The 19986-nt window shown below is 36.4% G+C and overlaps 1 protein-coding gene across 10 annotated transcripts in view; it reads left to right on the top strand.

Annotated features, from left to right (window-relative positions):
* Positions 1–19986, top strand: part of KrT95D (phosphofurin acidic cluster sorting protein KrT95D) — a 387731-nt gene that overhangs the window by 229884 nt on the left and 137861 nt on the right. For all 10 annotated transcript variants that reach the window (XM_081730106.1, XM_081730103.1, XM_081730107.1 and 7 more), the window contains exon 3: positions 13172–13261. In XM_081730106.1, coding sequence (XP_081586232.1) covers positions 13172–13261 — 90 coding nt within the window. The remainder of the gene's footprint in view (positions 1–13171; positions 13262–19986) is intronic.

The raw sequence follows: 19986 nt of genomic DNA, 5'->3' as shown, positions 1-19986 counted from the left end.
GGACGTTAAGCTGAAAGATTTTTTTTCAAAGATGGCAACCTAAAAAATTATAAAATTCCTCTTGAAAGGCAAAAAGTTTCCGAATAGTAATTGCAACAATCATAAAATATGGAAAATAAAAGTACTGTATTACTCACTTTTTTCAGTAATTTAATAGACCTCCCTCGTGGCTAAACGGTTAGCGTACGCGCCTTTGTTGTGAGAGATCCGGGTTCGATTCCCGTCGGGAGCTCATGTGGCTCGGATTCCACGTTAATAAGTAGGTCCATGTCTTATATAGCCTCGCTGCTGAATGGGACGCCAAAGTAAAATCAACTCAACATTTTAGTAAAATATCTGTAAATTTCAATTGTCTGTTTATAAAACATTACATGAATAAGTTTCCTTTATCGAAACAAGTATATTTTGTCGTTAGAAATACAGTCTCTCTTCCACGTCTTTGTTACCATCACCTACTGACCGTAACGATATTGCAAGAACTTCGTTTCGTGCGAAGCGTTTAATATTTTAGTTTATTTTATTCATTCGTTTATTATTTTTTTTTTCTTGCTTAAAATACCAGAGCACAATTCTCGTTTCTTGATGTTTAATTTTCGAGTACCACATATGATTAAGTCACCTCACAAACTAGTTCCACGCTAGCTTGCACTTTCCCGATAGCCTTCAGGCAATAATTCGACGATGAGACCGATTTTAACGTGTTGATTCTACACTATGTCAACTTCCTGCCCATAGAGAATTTTAATGCCATGGATTATTTGCGTATAATCAAAAATCCCATATACGTTGCCAGTTTTAACTAAAATTCCTTTTATCGCTTTCCGAAAATTGAATATAAAAAATTCCCACGATATAAGATTTTTCCACGGGCCGACATCACTGCTCTCCGCATTCTCTTCTGTCTCCCTTTCTCTCAAGTTGAATGGCCTGTCGTTTAGTGAGTATGCGGCTAGTGTTACCAATAAGCCAGCCATTCGCTAATGCCAAAATTCCTGAAAGATGTTTACTTTCCTTGAGCAAATATTGCTTTATGTTGATCTGTCTAAGAACATACAACTTGTAGACCGAATTGGACTTCTGCATCATAGCGTTTCAACGCCATGTAAGCGAATTGATTGACGTGAGAACAACGCTCAGGGTCAAACGCAAATTTGGCTGCCGCACACGGTAGACTTTCCGTCATACTCCAGTATATTTATTACAAAGTAAAGAAATTTTAAGTTTTACGTAAGTTCTGGAAATTGAAAATTAGTTTGTTACAGCCCCTGGTGTCTACGTAAGGCAGCTTTCCGTATTGACAGATAGTCTGTCCAATTTGATTCAAGTCCAATTCTGAAGTTATAATGAACGATTCCTATACCTCATCACTATAGGAGAAACTCGCTCGTTTTGTCATTTTAATCGGAAGAGGGCTTGGCTTAAGCCTCTGACTCAAGGCGAATTAATTGACATCCACATTTCTCATTTCGTCTTCTCTAGGGAACTTGTATCTTTCATTGATATAGTCAGAGATAACAAGTAGCACCTTGAGCTGTAGTTGCAGTTTGGGTGAGAGATTTCTGGATAGGAGTAGAAGAGGGAGAAGGGGAAACAAGGCATTATAGGCGTAGAATATCCAGTGACGTTTTTTTTGTCTGTTTCTCTGGTGATGAACATCCAGATTCTGTAAACCACAAAATTATTTAGTGAAATGTTTTCACAGCTGGATCTTTAATAAAAGAAATAAAACAAATGTTTGCATTTCCATAAAGAAAGAAAAAAAAATACGGGTTTCAACGAGTGTGAGAGATTAAGATGTTCTAAGCCTCAAATTGCCTTTGTTTTTCCATGCACATCGCGTTAGAAATGCTACGTGTGTTGGTTCCAGTGAATCTTGGTGACTCTTGGTGGCTAAGCCTTGATGGTCGGAGTGGTTGGTATTGATCATGTCATCCAGTGTGCTAGTACGGATGCTGTAAATCATTTTCGATACGGAACCATTAACGAAACTAGGGACACGAGCACCTTGTGTTTTACGGCCTATTTATATTATGTCTTCCGAGTGAAAGTGCCTTTCATCGTATCCTCTGAAACGCGTGATAAATTGCGCCGAATTAAGCTTGTTAGTCAAATAGCGCAGTGGAGATGGTATTAATCTTGTGAGAAGAAAAAAACTTTTGAATTATGAGGTCACACTGAAGTGGTCGAAACTCAGGCAGAGACGAAATTTGATATCTCCCTTCAGATTTCTAAGTGGAATGAAATATGTTGCCATTTGACAGGATTGGCAGAGGGAAGCCTATTTTGATATTAATAATAAGAATAATTGAAATGAATAAATTCACGTACTTTTTCGGAGGTGATTAACCTCAAGACGTTCGACCTTGAGCTCATTCGTTCTCGACCGATACTGAGGAGTTTCCATTTTTTTTCTTTTCTAAAGCCCTTACCTTACATTGAGAACTGATAAAGGACAGGATTTGATTATCAGTTTAGCGCCCTTTTCAGCAGCGAGGCTATGTGAGGACGTAGACCTACAGCTTAACATTGGATCCGAGCCACATAAGCTCCTGCTGGGAATCAAACACGGTTCTTCCACGCCAGAGGCGTGTACGCTATTTAATACAGTAATAACTGGAACTACGACCGATACTTGAATCTATTTCAGTTGCAGGGTGTACACTCATGTCCAAAATGATTGTCGCATGTCTATAACTATCTTCTTGTAAGAATATACAGTAGAGCGTCGATTATCCGAAGTAATTGGGAGACATGGGTGTTCGGAAAACTGGTTTGTTCGGATAATCGAACACTACATGTTTATTTGCCAAAAAGAAGTACTGTACAGTAAATTTATTCATCAAAAGAAGTGTGCTAATTGTTGAAACACAGCGACTGGCGGCTTGGCCGGTCAGCAGCGTCTTATGAAGGCCCCATTAGAAGCAATGTTCCGCCAGCGGTGGCTCAGTGCGGCGACTACTGTGGGGAAACTTGGTTTGGGAGTGAGGGGGATGATGGACGGTAGGGTGGGAGAATAGCAGGTGCAAGCGAGTACACAGTTCGGTTAAGCGGTCGTTCGGTTGACCGACGTTCGGATAATCGAAGCTCTACTGAAATTTAATAATAATTTTGCAGGGTACCGGTACTTTCAATACTGATACTATCTGTATAATTGGTAAATGTATATTTGTAGTAAATTTTATAGGAAAAGAATTATAAATAGGAAAATTAGAATGAGTAAAACAAAATGTTGGTAATTGGACAAGAAAGTTTTATTTTCGATTTATTGTTCTTATTTACTGCTCTTTGCACATGAAATTTACCACATACAGTACATGCATTTGCCGATTATACACATACTAAGAAATACCGGACGAATTCGTTATCAAATGATATTCCTACAACATACAACAACATACGTATAGACATGCGACAATAATTTTGGACATGAGTGTACATACCATCGTCCAAGATCTATCCTGACAGGGCGTTTCCCATCACACTATCTTACCTCCAAGAAAGCTGGTGGATTACGGGAACTCTGTACTGGTTCCAGCTGTGAGCAGAAATGTAAAGTTGAGGCCAAGAATTAAAAACTGAAAATGAAATCTTTGAGTTTAACGTCCCACGTTTATGCCTGTTAGGCGGCTAAGGAAGACGGATGATATAGGCAAGTGAATGATGATGGAAGAATTGGTGGAATGAGAAAGTGGGAAGAAACGGGAGTACTCCAAGAAAACCCCACAGACACAATGTTGTCCACCACAAACTTAGCCGGGGATCGAACCGGGGATCCCACGCACCAGAAGTAAGTGCTCTACCACTGAAATTTAAAAAAGTGAAACCTTTCAGGTTTTTAAGTCCTATGGTTATACCCTGTAAGCTAAAGAAGACGGTGATGATTAAGAAGGGATGAAACGGTGAAATGAAGAAAGTGGAAGGAATCGCCAAGACACCAAGAAACCCCACGCACACGGTGTTTATCTACTACAAAGTCCTATACCATAATGTACAGTTAAAAAAATAACTTGCGCGTATGAAATGTAGTATGCTCCATATTTAAAAGCTTACGACGCTTGTAACTGCTTGCTTGTAATTTTTTTTAAGAGTCTTCATCCCTGCGAAATTAAAATACCGCTAACTTTACAGTAATTATGTGATATCTTCAAATAGATAAAAGATATTCGAGAAGTGAAACAAGAGCGCCCTAGGCAATATTATTTTGCATGACGTACCGTTATCACAAGTCACCTAGTGGCTTTCCGTTTTTAGCCGTTTATAGGGATGCATTCGAGTCGAGTCGAGTCGAGATTTAAGCCTGTCTCGACTCGTCTCGAGAAAATGTTGTCTCGACTCGTGGCTCGACTCGAAAATATGTTTCTGTCTCGACTCGTGGCTCGACTCGACAGTCTCTGTCTCGACTCGACTCGAATTCGAGTCGAGACGTCTCGAAATTCGAGTCGAGACAAAATGTACGAGTTAAAATATACGCACACATCAGCCAGACCATCATGACTACCTACCTAATTGTCAGTATGTCGACTTTTGGCATGGATAAAAACGGCGACACGTCTTGGCATACACGCAATGATCCTTGATAGGTCGCTGGAGAGAGCTGGCACCACATGTGCTCACTCAGGTTACCTAATTCCCGTAAATTCCGGGAAGGGGGGCGATGTGTTCTGACGTCACGTTCAATCACATCCCACAAGGGACATCACTCAAATGTCCGGCTCCAATTTCAATGAAACTTTTTTTGCTGATAGAAGGCATGTATGCATCATTACTTGTGATGACAAATTTTTGCCATGGTGCATGTTTTCTATTTTTTTAAAATAACTTTTAAGAGTTGTGATGTGGTTATTAGAGATTACTACACAAGTCCCTTACTACCCTTTGTAAACGGAGCGTTAATGAAGAAAAGCGAAGAAAAAACATGTGGATACATATAACTCCTGGGGGGAAGTCGTATGGTAGATATGACCTTGATGGCAGCCATCTTGAAATCCGCCAGTTTGAATTAAGGCCAAATTTTCAAAATGGGAATAGGGAAATATGATACATAATTTCGGGCTAGAATTTAATTAGAAAAATAATGGTGAGGTTAGTTTTAAGATACACCCATTTGGGGGAAAGTTACAGGCATATTAATTGTTTTTACTTACTGTGTGCGTAAGTCCCTTCTTACTTTCGTCTCAAGATCTGTAAATCGATCGCAACGGCAGAGCCCGGTTTCGCACTAGTGTTTAGAAATCTTTAAACTCACTTGAGGCAATATTTGTGGATTATTGCCTCTCTCACACACACACACAGAATCAGAGTCCTCACACACCAAGGGTGAGAGCTGTGCCACTGAGTCACAGCGGCCACGGGGCTAGGTCGAGTCCACTTTACGTTCATAGTTTCTTAGTACATAAATGTTACGATTATGAAATAGATTTTCCTTAATGAGCTGCATAAAAACAAAAGCTTTCGAAATGCATTAAACAATTAGCTCGATTTGAGTGTGAACTTAAAGTTATATCAGAGTGTAAATACGGATACGCACCAAAGCTCGAAAACTTAATACACTATTTCTCCTATATAGTCAGCATGTATCAAGCAATCGTTCAGCTTTCATTTGAGAGGATGGAAATCGAAGGCCCCTGAACAACTATGTTACTAATGTGCGGAATGTATTTATCTTACAGTGAACTGCTTTGATGCCAAGTGGCCTAACTCCAAAATTGAAATTTTCCAGGAGTGAAAGTTGAAGTTCAATATCTCATGAACAATCCATATTTCTTTTATGTTGGGAACCAAAACCATAACTACTGTATGTAGTTCATTGTTTTATAACTTAGTGTTTACAAAAATCCTTTAAAAAAATACCTATTCATAGAAGTGAATGGTACTTATCTGTACTAGTTCTTGGCATCCAAGCAGTCCATTTATTGTATTACTAACTTAATATACCCATTCTTCGCATGGGGGCTGTATTTGGAAGTCAACACCTGTGGAAGTATCACCATTCATTTCAGTGACCGCGAAAACTATGGATTTGACACTAGTATCAATCAATATGGGCTATTTATACATGTCTCGGTAATCCTCACCCGCTGACACCCGGCCCGCATACAGTAGTAGCTGAATTTGCAAGTCATCGCTGATGGAAGTGTCACCATTGATCTCAGCGACCGTGAAAACTATGGATTTGACACTAATGTCGATCAATTTGGATTACTTTTACTACATGTCTCGCTAAACGCCCCCCTGAGACCCCCTGGTTCCAATTTTGACAAAAACGCTTCGCCTTAGACTGGGACCTGGACCAAGGTATTCGTGACCAAAATTTGGTAACTCTCGGTCAACTTGTCTGGTCCCCAGGTCGGTCCCAGTAAACGTTCCCCCCGAGACCCCCCTGGTTCGAAATTTAAAAAAAAACGCTTCGTCTTGATCTGGGGCCTGGACTAAGGAACCCGTAACCAAATTTTGGGAACTCTCGGTCCACTCGTCTGGTCCCCAGGTCGCACACAGACAGACAGACAAACACACAAACAAACTCTTTATTTTATTTATATTAGATAAGATATACTATGTAAAATAGTCTCGTATCATAATATGTGATATACAACAAATGTTACATTATATATTATCCGTAGCTCGTGATATGCTGCAACATATTAAAGCCTCAGAATAGTTGGGCAAGCAAATAATCCAAAAGTTACGTAACCCTATTGCGTTCATGGGAACGAAAACACAATAATTATAACTATGCTAAATTACTATAGACTACCAACTGCTCATTCAGAGAATTTATGAAGTTCACTTTATCGCAATAGTTTTATACAAACTAGATTTAGACTACGGATAATAGTTTTATACAAACTAGATAATCAATTATTATTATTATTATCATTATATTTGCAGTACAGCCAAATACAACGACATTAACTATTAGTTCTAATTAACTGAATTGAGCTGAAAATTAAATCTTGATCTTTAAAGATTAACTATTAATTTTATGCGTTCTGTACCTTTCTGAAGGAATAAAAGCTGGAATTGGTTTCAAGGCTGTTTCTGAGTGAATACTTTCTTCAAAATAATATTAAAAATTATAGAAAGATTTTCGAGACATTCGAGTCGAGTCGAGATTTTTAAGAGCCGTCTCGACTCGACTCGTGTCTCGACTCGAAAATTCGAGTCGAGAAATACGTTTGTCTCGACTCGTCTCGAATTTTACAAAGTGTGTCTCGACTCGAATCTCGACTCGAATTCGAGTCGAGTCGAGTCGAGATTCGAGACATGTCTCGACTCGAGCGCATCCCTAGCCGTTTAGAAACGCGAAAATAAATGCCGATTTTCAAAATGGCTCGAAATCGAAAGCAGATAAGTGAGTCGTGATAACGGTTTTCTCATGTAAAATAATATTGTCTAGGGCGCTCTTGTTCCACATTACGATTATCTTCTATCTATTTGAAGATATCACATAATTACTGTAAAATTAGCGGTATTTTAATTTCGCAGGGATGAAGACTCTTAAGCAAATCAATCTTTGAATTCGTTTCCTTTCAATTTTTCTGTGAGCGTAGAGGCAAATGGATAATAGAACGAAGTTAGGTTTTCCTAGGCAAATTTTGAGATAGTTAACTGTGCTTTCTACATTTTAAAGCATTTTTTTTTAAATGCATTACATTCTTTTTTTACATCACAGGAAGGTGAATTTATAATATGACAAAATCCTAACCCGAATTCTATTAGGGTCAGGAAGTTATTACAGAATAAGTTCTCTTCTGAAACAATTTGTTTGTCACTCGAGTGCTAACATGCATAGAATAACTGCTGTCATATCACTAGTGTTGTAAAAAAACGATTTTTTTTTTCTGTGAAGTTTTTTTTCAATAAAAAAACATCGTTCTTTTTCATGTTTTTTTTCAAATGTCTGTTTTTTTTCTGGCAACTATTATTTATTGATTTACGTTGCAGATTATTGAAATAATCAACAGAATTGAGTCGAAGCCCTCGTAACTTACAAATCTTTTTGTTTCTTTGTACCTATATATTAGCAAAATTGTGCGATTATTCCTTTCGGCCCCAGGTCATTTTTGGCGTTTTCCTTCATTTCCAGTTAGTGACTTATTGCTCAAGAACCATTCATTCGATTGGTATGGTTAAGGCCTTGTTTTTTAGAAAATGGATGTGACTATTTTTCGGTGTAAGTTGCATTGCAGTGTTGCCAATAGGTGGGAAATTATTGAGGGAAATGTAGTGGTGAAAATTTACAAAAAATTCCCTAACCGATTTCAAATTTTTTTGTATCTAGTACCACTCCTGCTATATGGGTTCAAATCACCTAAAAGAATATTTGGTATGTTGACAAGGTACAGTGAAATCCTGAAGTCGCTTGCTTCCATCCAAAGAGGGAAAGAAAAAATTCTGTCATACACAGGAAATTTATGTATGTCAAATATGCCGGGGCTACAGCTTCTCTAATTATCCTATTGAAACTTTTTATGATGCGTTTTGTAGAGCAAAGAGGAAGCTTTCAAGTAGTGGTACGTTTGTTTCAATGTAGCCAGTAAGAGGGTAATAATAGAGGGGAAAAGGGAAATTTTCCGAATTTTTCACGTAAAAGCGGGAATTAATTGTTTTGGCTGGAAACAATGCCATCAGACAGACGAAAACTATCTGAAAATAAACCTTAGTACTCCAAGAATATATCCTACAAGTATCATGGCAATCTATATATATAAAAGAGAACGTACAAAATTTTGTCCGCTCATCACGCTAATACGGCTGAACCAATTTCTTTCATTTTTGGGGGGTTATTAGGATTTGGACCCTAGATGGTTTTTATCATATCACTTTAATTTTTAATTACCAGTGTCTTGAGATAATTGACCATTCAAGTGTCCATAACGTACAAATCCTTTGTTATTAGTTCATCATAGGTAAAAATAAACGTATTTATATGCAACCCGCATGACCGTGTCACTCGGCGGGTTAACATAAATGACAGGCGATATACAGCGGAAAATAGCTTGAATCTTCTGTTTAAAATTTTTTAATTTATTTGCTTATTTTTACAGACACTTTTACAATATGCCAGCACCGGGATGACCGCAGCGAAGCGGGGCGGGTTAACATAAATGACAGGCGATATAATGTTAAGATTTACTGCAATCTTCTATGGTTTTTATCATATCACTTGAAAGCGAAAAAGTAAAAATTATCTAAGTAACAAAGTTTATTGCGTTCCGGGGTGACCGCAGCGAAGCGGGGTGAACGCTGCTAGTATATAACAAAGTAAGCATGAAATTTTAAAAAATCTCATTCTACCTCAGAAATTCACCATTTTCTTACCATTTACAGAACATGGTTTATTATAAACCTCAGCTGTACTTTCCCTAATTATTCTAGTGAAACTTTATGGTACGCTGTGTAGGCTAAGGATGAGGCTGTTAGACACTGTTACGTTTGTTCGGATGTAGCCAACAAGAAGGAAATAATAGAAATAAAAAGGGAATTTTTTCCAGAATTTGCTCCTAAAATCTGGAATTAAAATTTTCTGTAGCTGGCAGCACTACAATCAGACACACACAAACTATCTTAAAATAAGCTTTGGTATCCTTCTAATATATCCTACAAGTATTGTGACGATATCTAATAAAGTAAGCATGTCAATAAAAAATATCTCATTCTACCTTCAAAAAAATAACAGTTATCTTCCCAATTAGAGAAAAGGTCTACTGTAAACCTCAACTGTACTTCCCCTAATTATCCTATTGAAACTTTCTATAGTGCGTTGTGAAGAGCAAAGACGAGACTGGTATGTGTGATCCGATATAGCCAACAAGAGGGTAATAATAGAGACAAAACAGATATTTTTTCCAAAATTTCCCCCTAAAATCTGGAATTAAAATTTTCTGTAGCTGGTAACACTGCTACCAGACAGACGTAACTATCTTAAATTAAACATTGGTACACCACTAATATATCTTACAAGTATTATGACGATATTTAAGGAACAAAACTTCTAATTACCAAAAATATATTACGGTAAACAGAAAAGTAGGGAAAAGCTAGAAAATCAAGGGTTAGAACCTAAATACGAATTTTTCGTGCGTTCCCTAATTACCCCATTGTAACGATCTGTACTTGCGTTTGTTAAGTAAGGAGAAATGTTCGATTGGCGTAAGTCGACTTGCACTCGGACGTATAGGTACGGATTTATAAACAAAAATTTCTAATTTTTTGCCCAAATTTTAGGAAATTTTAATTTCCCTAATTGGCATCACTGCGCGCAGGCAGTCCAATTGATGTCAACAGTTAGGTATCCATCCGAGGTATCTACCTAGCAAGTCTTAAAGAGGTCTTTTTACTACGAAGGAAGCTACAGGAAAAAAAGAAGTAAAGGAAATTCGAAATCAGAAAATTCTCGAATTTTTGACTGGGGTGAAATTTGAGAAGGAAATTCGACACCAAAAGAAAAAAATTAATATGATAAACTATGGTCCAACCATATTTTGCAAGAATAATATCCCGATATCTTAATTAGCGTCCACACAGGAGTGGATTAAACAAATGACACACCCGTGTGTGCCACTTTGGCCATCTGGCCGAGTATACATTTTTTAACTACTAACTCGTGTTGTTGTTGTTGTAGTATAGTCTCGACTAATAATAATATCGTTGTAAACAATAACTTTATAAGGAAAATTTTCTCTCCTTTTTACATCTTAGTTCCAACACTGTTGGTGAGAAATGCAGGGTGTTTCAAAATGAATTTTGGGGTTTTAAGTCTTCGTAGTACAGTACTTATTACATTTTACGTACAATTATAAGCAATGCATCAAGTAAAAGAGCACCTCAAACAGTCTTTGCTGCAAGTGTCCGATGTGAGATTCATTCGTCACATGGTACACATCTAGTTGATAGACGAGAAAGGCCCATAAACTTTCCGCCATATGGCACAAAACACATTCAATTTAGGGGAGTCTCGTTTCAAGTGTACCATCTCCTGAGAATTTGCTGACGGACAGATGCAAACATTATGAGTGTTCACATTAGCTCTTAGGTGAAATGTCGATTTATCACTGAAGACGACACGATCCAGAAAATCTTCATTGTTATGCAGCAATATTTCACTTGCAAAATTGACCCGTAAACCGTAGTCTGTAGGCTTTAGACCTGTAGCAATTGCAAACGATAAGGACGTAGTTGCAAGCGTCTCCTTAATATTCTTAACACAGACCGTTGCACTATACAGATTCAGTCTTTATTAAAACACAAAAAAACTTTCTGCTCTAGTCTACATCTTTGCTGCTTGCTCTTTCTAACGGCAGGTAGAAGAGACAATGCATATACATGCGTGCGTACAAAACTGTCAGTTGCTCTAATATTTATAATTGTAAGTTAATTGTAATAGATACTACAAAGTTTCAAAACCCTAATATTAATTTTGAAACACCCTGCATTACTTCAAATTGTATCATCCTATATTCATGTCTTTTATATACATATCATCAGGGCCGGTCCTAGTCAATTTGTCGCCCCATGCAATGGCATAATTTGCCGCCTCCCCCTTTGTCCAGAAAGAACAAATCTTAAAAGTCATGATTTTAAGTATGCTACTCCAGCATGAACAAGAAACATGAGGGTAAGTGCAGTTACACTCAGAAAGGCTTAAATACTTACTCTAAAAATGCAATCACGTTGTGTCTTTTTTTTTTTTTTTAATCTATTATGTTAGTGAAAGATAAAGCAAACATACCTGCAGAGGAAAGATGGTAATCCTTTTTATAGAATTCACTATCGAGCTTCAATCTCAATGCATCAGTTTGCAATTCCAGTGCAACTAGCTCTTTTATCTTTATTTCTTGATTTCTCTGTTATATCTGTTAACATTTTTTAAAGAACTTGTTTCTATCTTCAATGATAAGGAACTTGTTTCTGACAAAAACAAGACTAGTTGTCATATCAAAACTGTGATAACTTACTAAATGGAACAGATATTCACTACTATTCGAGAATTGAATTCTTGCATTTGGCAACAATCAAGCAATTTGTGCTCGGATTTATTCGACCATTTGCTTTAGCATTGTCCATGTGGCCTTAAACTAATGCAACCTAAACATAATTTATGAATGTAGTATTCAAATAGAAGGTCAGCTTAGTAAATGTAACTACCATCATCATGAAGTCTGTTTCCAACAAGAAATATTTAATTTAAATAATATACTTATGACAGATTTTTCCGGACCATCCAAACTTGCCGCTCCACGCAAATGCACGTGTTGCATATATGGTAGAGTCGGCTGTACATTTCATATATATCTTGTCGACAAATTATTTACATATGACATTTAGAAAAATACTATTAGGCAAATTAGTATTAGTTTTTACCTTTAGACAAGTTATTTGAATGTTATACTGTTCGTGACATTATTTTCGTACTTATTAAAGGCCTGCTTTCACGAAAAAACAAAATTTCATTTCTACTTTTATTTCTTAGTTGATATTGATGAAAACTGCTGAAACCCGAATTGTTAATAGGTATGGTATTCATGTAAATTATAAAATATTTGTAGCGTATCAGTATCTAGCATTTAATTTATATTGCATTTTACGGTGATTATACCTACATAAAAATATTTAATACTTAAATAGACGTAAGATGCATTACAAATGACTATTTGAAAAAAAAACGAAATTTAGAAAAAAAACGAGAGGCAATGTTTTTTTTCTAAAAAAAAAAGTACATTTCTGAAAAAATACGAACGGTTTTTTTTTTCTATTTACAACACTAGATATCACTACAAAGATTTTTTTTTTTTTTTTTTTTAAAGAAGAAGAAATGAATTTTAGTCCAAGTGCTAAGAGAGAACAAGTCAACATACTGTTATATCGTGACCAGGTAACAAAATGTGCGGGAATGTGCAGAAATAGGAAATCATTAAGACTCACTTGTATTCTTCGCTTCGGGTTCGTTTCGTGAGTTACGAAAATCGAATTTGGCTGCGCAGCTTCTGTGTTTTCTTAAATGTATATTACTAAATGTTTAATGAAATGAAAAGGTTTCTATTTTTAGAAGGTAAAACGTAACCATTCTGTAAAAAAAATGCTCACTCATTTAACTGTTTTGAATATCACAATTCATGTATTCTTTTCAGTTTTAAAATGAATAATTGTATGTTTTAATTTCCTCTTTCAGAGCTCCAAAAGGACATTGCGATCGAACGAAATGTTACTTCCTCCGGGTGGTCTTTTGGACACCGAACTTGAGCTCAATTTTTCTCTTCAAGTGAGTATTCTATTATAGTTTTATGCTATGTTTGTAACATGTATGGGACTGATACATGAGATTCTTGCTTATTCGTACGTTGGCATGGTGTGCAAGTTTTTTTAAAATTGTATTTCTAAATAATAATTTGTTTCGTAACATTCCCTGAATACGAGATGCTATCCAAAATATCCGAGAATGCAATTGTAAAAATCAGAAAACTATACTTACGTCCTAATGTCCTCCGTTGCCTTTAAAGTAGTCCAATTCGGTGTGTATGCAATGATCACAGCGTTGTTCCCACTTTTGGAAGCACTCCTGTAAGTCCACAGGGTGAAGGGTGTTCAGAACCCGTTGCAGTTCCACTTGGATATCTTTAATGGAGTCAAAACATCGCATTTTAACTCACATTTCATCTTCGGAAACAGATAGAAGTCGCACGGGACAAGGTAAAGGGGGGTAGGTAGGGTAGGGAACGTTGCCATGTTGTTTTTGGCCAGGAATTCCCTCACAACGGACAAGGTGTGCGCGTTGTCATGGTGCAGCAGCTATTCTTTCATTTCCCACAGCCCTGGCCGTTTGCGCCGAATATCTTCCCTCAGTCTCTTCAAAACCTCACAGTAAAACTTCCCATTGACATTCTGATCAGATGTTTCAAAACAACACCGACAACGTTTGGGTAGTGATTCCTGACACCAAGATAAGACAAAAAGTATAGACCAACCTGGGTACACAAGTGCTTCCTTTCGAATTACAGACTGCCGAAAACATGAAAAAATGGACTTGAAAGGTCCATAGCTCCAATACTATGGGACCTACCGTAGCCGGGTCAATACTTCACTTAGGAACTACGTATGCTATCCAAAAGTCCATGTTTCAGAATCCTGCGGTACTCACACAACAAATTTTATGGAGGCAGTTTGGCTACGGGCATATAGTTTGAAGTACTCACCAACTACCTGTATAAAAATTGTTGCGGAAGTACCACAGGATTCTGAACATAGATATGTGGATAATGCACATACCAGTTTCTAAGTAAAGTCTCGACGCTAGAGATGCAAGGGCTCGGAAAAAAACCGGCTTTTTTGGAAAAAAACTCGGTTTTTTCTGCTTTGCTTTTTTGCTTGGGAAATTTTGGGCTTTTTTCAGAATTCTGCTTTAAATCGATAAAGCAGACTTTGTTTCGCTTCTCTATAACACAGAAAGTCATTTAATTAGTGGTTGATGCCGATAATAATATAAAACCTCGAAAGTAAACCATGAATTTCGAAAAGATATTTTAAACAATTTTACTTCAACATTTTTACATTATGAATTCCAAAGGATTAACCAATGTATATAATGAACACATTTTAACCTCCTATAACCTCCTATATACAAAAGTAAGCAGAGTTGGCAAGAACAATGGTTGTTTCTGAAAATGCCAAAAACCCGTTTTGGGGGGGCAGTTTAAACCAGGCTTTTTTGGGGTTTAAACCAGGTTTTTTGATTTAGATATTTTGCTTTATGTATTTGTATTACATATTCACAGAAATAAGTTTGTTTCGCCTTGGTGTTATTATTCAACAACGGGGTTATGCTGGAAGAGGTCCCATAAGCTTAAAGAAGTCCGGTCAGTAAATTTCTTAACTTGAGAAACTCCCGCCCTAGCCATCGGGAAAATCCGTCATTCTTTTAAATGTAAAACAATAACGGGAAAATCCTGTAAAATTTAATTTGCATGTAAAATTTAAAGGTCAACGTATTATAATCAGTACGCTAAAACTGAGTGACACACAATCATAGTCAACGTCTTGCGAATAAAATCAGAAAAATAAACACACTGCTGAACAAGACTGCACTTATTTAATATAAAAACACATTTACACGTGACGTTTCGATCTTCTATCCAAGATCCTCATCAGACGTGAGTGTACGTCTGATGAGGATCTTGAATAGAAGATTGAAACGTCACGTGTAAATGTGTTTTTATATTAAATAAGTGCAGTCTTGTTCAGCAGTGTGTTTATTTTTCTAAAACTGAGGTATTAAATTACAAATTTAGTATGTAGGTATCATTGAAAGTCCAATCCAAGCTAATGTTGGAAGCTAAGTAGGCAATCGATAAATTTTACCAATTTTAATCAATATATTTAAGCAACCTTCGCTTCTTTATAAAACAACAGGCATGCAGAAATATATAATTTGGTTTCGTTTTGTATGTTTAGGCTTAACATCCTTACGTAATACCGAGGTTATCAAGGAGAAGACTTTCGCTTAAAGTGACATCCGAAAGAGTACTTGGTTTACACATGAAAGAAGGGTTGTGGTTCGACCGACAATTGAACATGGGACACCTTGATTAAAAGGTGAAAAGGAAATAAGACTAATGCAGATGGTTTGACAAGTGAAACGTCACTATGAAGTTCACACGATTCGCATTTTTGTTCTTTTAATTTTTTTAGTTTAAACCAGTTATTAAAAAAAAAAAAACAGCTGGTGTAAACGAGCCAACCCTAAGAGTAAAAACTTCTTTCAAAAAATACACAAATAACTAGCAAAATTGTATGCAGTATTTTTACTTCAAAATATTCCATACCCTCTTTTTGAAACAAAATAAAATTAAAATAAAACATAAGAGAAATACTTAGATTTGTATGATACAATTAAAGGCTGCACATGGTTCTATATTCTTGAAATTTTACAGTCAAGTTTTTTATAACCACCATCAAGGACGCCCATCAGGGGGGTTAAGGGGGCGCTTGCCCACCCTAGAGGAAAATGTACTTCAGAATATTGAAAATCCAATAGGATTTTTACATTAGTTACAGCAAAATTTGAAACTATTTTTGAAACGTCGCTTATACTTTCCCTCCTTGGAAACCACAACATGGGCGCCCTTGACCACCATCACGGTTTACCCAGTCCTCAAGTTTTCTGAATTTTTAACAAGAGGGATTCAACATATCATTACGGAACAAAAAAGAAAAAAAAAGACTACGGAATATATTTAAGTTAAGCTAAATACAACTGCACAACAAACGTGACTGAGTGGTTGGCTTTTGCGCTTCTATCGGGAAGTCCGGGATTCAACCCAGCATTCGACCATTCTGACAAAGCCTTCCTTCATTCCATCTGAGAATGTAGAAATAGTGAGTGTACTGGCCGACTAGGAGTGTAGGAGTTGGCCGACTTCCTTTCTTATTGGTTTTAAATCGTTATTATTACTAATTACCAGCAGTGACGGTTTTGTGAAGGTTAGAGGATCGGTCTTTCGGACTGAAGCCTGTTCTCCAAAGTTGTGGAATGTCTAAAACGAACGAAATATCTATTAGTTATGCCTTTACTCATAAACTTTAAGCTCCCGTCAAATAAAAATTACGAATGTTTAGAAAAACTAAACATTAGTAGTAAGAAAACCCCTCCCAAAACACTTTTTTAAATTTGCCACTGATTCTCAGTATAAAATGATCTTCAAGGTTGTATCCGGAAGATTATTGCTAAACATATAAACGAAACGAAATATTAGTTATGCCTGTACTCATAAACTTCAAGCACCTCCCAAATAAAATTAGGACTTTTTAGAAAACGAAACAATCAGAGAAACCCCTCCCAAAGTACTTTTCTAAATCCGCTATTGATTATTTGTATAAATTGGTATTCAAGGTTGTATCTGGAAAATTATTGCTAAATCATTGCACATCTACAGTATAACAGAAATGTGGAAATACGGTTTGACGGACATATTGAAAAACGTACGCTTTGACGGATATATAGAAAAACGTAAGTTTAACTTTCGTGCTAGAAGCTGGAGTACTAAGCTCTTAGAAATGAGACACGGATGACAAACTAAAATGATCTAGAGAAGGAAAAAATGTCGATAACTCAAAAGTTAAAATAAAGTTAAATAACCTGTAAAATTGCCCTCAAATACTACATTCTTTATGTTAGCTTTAATTCGTAAAATATGTGCTTCATCCATCTTGATGGTGAATTACAGAGCTAAATATGGCATTCAGGTCGTGGAAATCTTATCTAACTATAGAATATACTATAAGAAAGCTATTTGGATAGAAAAATCATGAAAATGAAAAAAGCCAAAATTTCCAAAATTCTCGGTTTTTTTCCAAAAAAGCCGGCTTTTTATGTGAAAAAAACCATCGATTCAAAAAAGCCGGCTTTTTTGCATCTCTACTCGACGCGATTACGGTAGATCCCATAGTATTGGAGCTGTGGATCTTTAAAGTTCATTTTTTCATGTTTTCGGCAGCCTATAACTCCGAAATGATGGATTTCTGCAATATATATATATATATATATATATATATATATATATATATATATATATATATATATATATATATATATATATAATGGAATGCGTCATTCTGAATGAAGTGACTGATGTACTCTGCAGTAAAGACTATTTAACATGGAATTAACTATGTAGTAGAATACTAGCCTGATAGGAACTGCAAATTGCTATTACGTGGACTAATAGCCGTTTGCAGATCTTTTCTTTTGGCTAGAAAATTTACTGTGTAGTTTATGACGGTCATGGGACCTCGTGACGGGTTTTGGTAGAAACTGAAATTTGGAATTAATTTGAAACGTGAGTGCAGTCATTTAGATGCAAGAGACACCACGGTGAAGAATACAAATAGATTTCATATTTTATAATGAGATATTTGGAAAGCCGTCACTCATTGCCTAAATTGCCTAGGTAACTTTATGTTCATGCGAGAGGACTGATTCTAACGTTTGATGTACACTAATATCCTCGGCAGATAATGATTGCAAACCGTTCTCGTTTGCGCGTAGTGGCATTGTAAAAAATGAAATTCGTAAACCTTTATAGTTTACGTCACCAGATAATGAAGATTACAAATCTTCCTGTCCCTGGCAAACATCTTTTAGACATCTATAATCGTATCTGGATTGAGGGATCCTTTTCTACTGTCTGGCTTGGAGCTTATATTGTTGCTATCCTGAAACCTGGGAAATCGGCTATATCCAGCTCCATTTATAGGTCAGTTGCCTTAACCAGTTGCTTATGCAAGTTATTGGTCAATTCTCAGCGTTACGCACGGGACATTTGTACACAAAAACTGCTTTTTAAAACAAAAATGTATTTTCAAATAAAATAAAAAGTATGTCAAAATTAGTGGGGAAATTATTAATGCATAGTTAAATGAAGTGAAACACTCAAAATAATTGCAAATTTGAGTTATAAGCCAAAATTAAGCGTTACGCACGGGATTCAGACAAAAAGCTCTTTTGACAACCTCAATTTCATTGGATATTCTCTGCGGTTTATGGCAGCATTTTCATTTTATGTGTCATCACTTATGTTCTACATTCATTCTCCTTACTCCTTTGGCGTGGGAGACCCGGGTTCAATTCCCGGCGGGAGCTCATGTGGTTCGGATTCCACGTTAATCAGTAGGTCCACGTCTCATATAGCCTCGCTGCTGAACGGGACGTTAAACTCAAAATCAACTCATTCTCCTTACTGTGCATTATGTTTTTAAATTGGAAAGCAGATTTTAATTAGTCTCTCATTATGTTTTCTTTTTTGTCTCACCGTTACGCACGGGACAGAAAAGTAACCATGCAATTGTTTGGTTGTTCTAAGACTGTTATTATGCAATATCTTTACTAAAGAGATTTGTATTTTAAGATTAACATTTGGACATTAACAAGCATAAAAAATTTGCATCCATAATTTAATTTATTTGAATTAAATTACATTCCAAAATATCAAAATCGAACTTTGCTAGGCAACTCGCTTAGTGTTACTACCATGTCTTTGGGATATTTGTCTGAGCACTGATTGGTGGCGTTCAAACCACATAATGTTGTGCAACTGTTGAGCTGCTCGATCCTCTGTGCTACCTACCAAACGTTGAGTCGTTTGAACGCTGCCATTGTCAGGTGAAATGCGGGAAAGTGAATTGAAGGGAAACAGTTGATTTTTGGTTATTTGGTATTATTGATTGTTACTTCACAGTGAAGATTTGCTGTAGTGTGTGTTTTTAAGTAATAGGAATTCACAGGCAAGTAACTCTGTTCCAAGTAATATTGTCAGGGATGAACTGAATCGATCAACAAAAGCAATGAGTGGCGCTGAAAGGACTAGAAAATATAGACTTAAGCATAGGAACAACGAGAGACTGAAAAATAAAGTGAGGATGCAGCGTTATAGGCAAGTTAAAGGATTAACTCTTTCCTGTCACGTTCCTTTTGCGAAACTCTTCCGCATTGTTTCGATGTTGACCATTTAGAAGAGGAAAACGCTCTAAAATGCGAAGAACAACAAGGTAATTCAAGTTAGATTGGTTCAAGGAAAACGAAAAGAATGATATATACATCAAGTGATGAGAGCGAAATTAATTCAGAATACAACTTTCAAGACGATATTCATAATGATATTCCAACCCTCCAACTGTCGAGCTCAAAATGGGTGTATTTCTCCTAGTGAAATTTGATTGTGGTTCTTCCAGAAATAGGATTAAATCTCGGTATGTATGTGGTCTGAAAGTGATGTAGAAGAAGATGAGGACATTATAGAGTAACAAATCTGAAATGCATGGATAACAGTTGTACAAAGTTTTGTTTTGATGAAAAGAACAGATCTTATGTCTCATTTGATCAAGTTTTAAAAATATATACTATACTTCCAGCACCTAATTTGCTGATAAAGGATGAAAGAATATACTATAAAGTTCCAGAACCAATAGCCGTTTTTGTAAAGAACTAAAGAGTTT

Source organism: Thermobia domestica, chromosome 11 (assembly GCF_964235325.1).
Source record: "Thermobia domestica chromosome 11, izTheDome1.hap1.1, whole genome shotgun sequence".
Taxonomy (NCBI): Eukaryota; Metazoa; Arthropoda; class Insecta; order Zygentoma; family Lepismatidae; genus Thermobia; species Thermobia domestica.
Note: the sequence above shows the minus strand (reverse complement) of the source record. Positions and strands in the feature narration are given on the sequence as shown.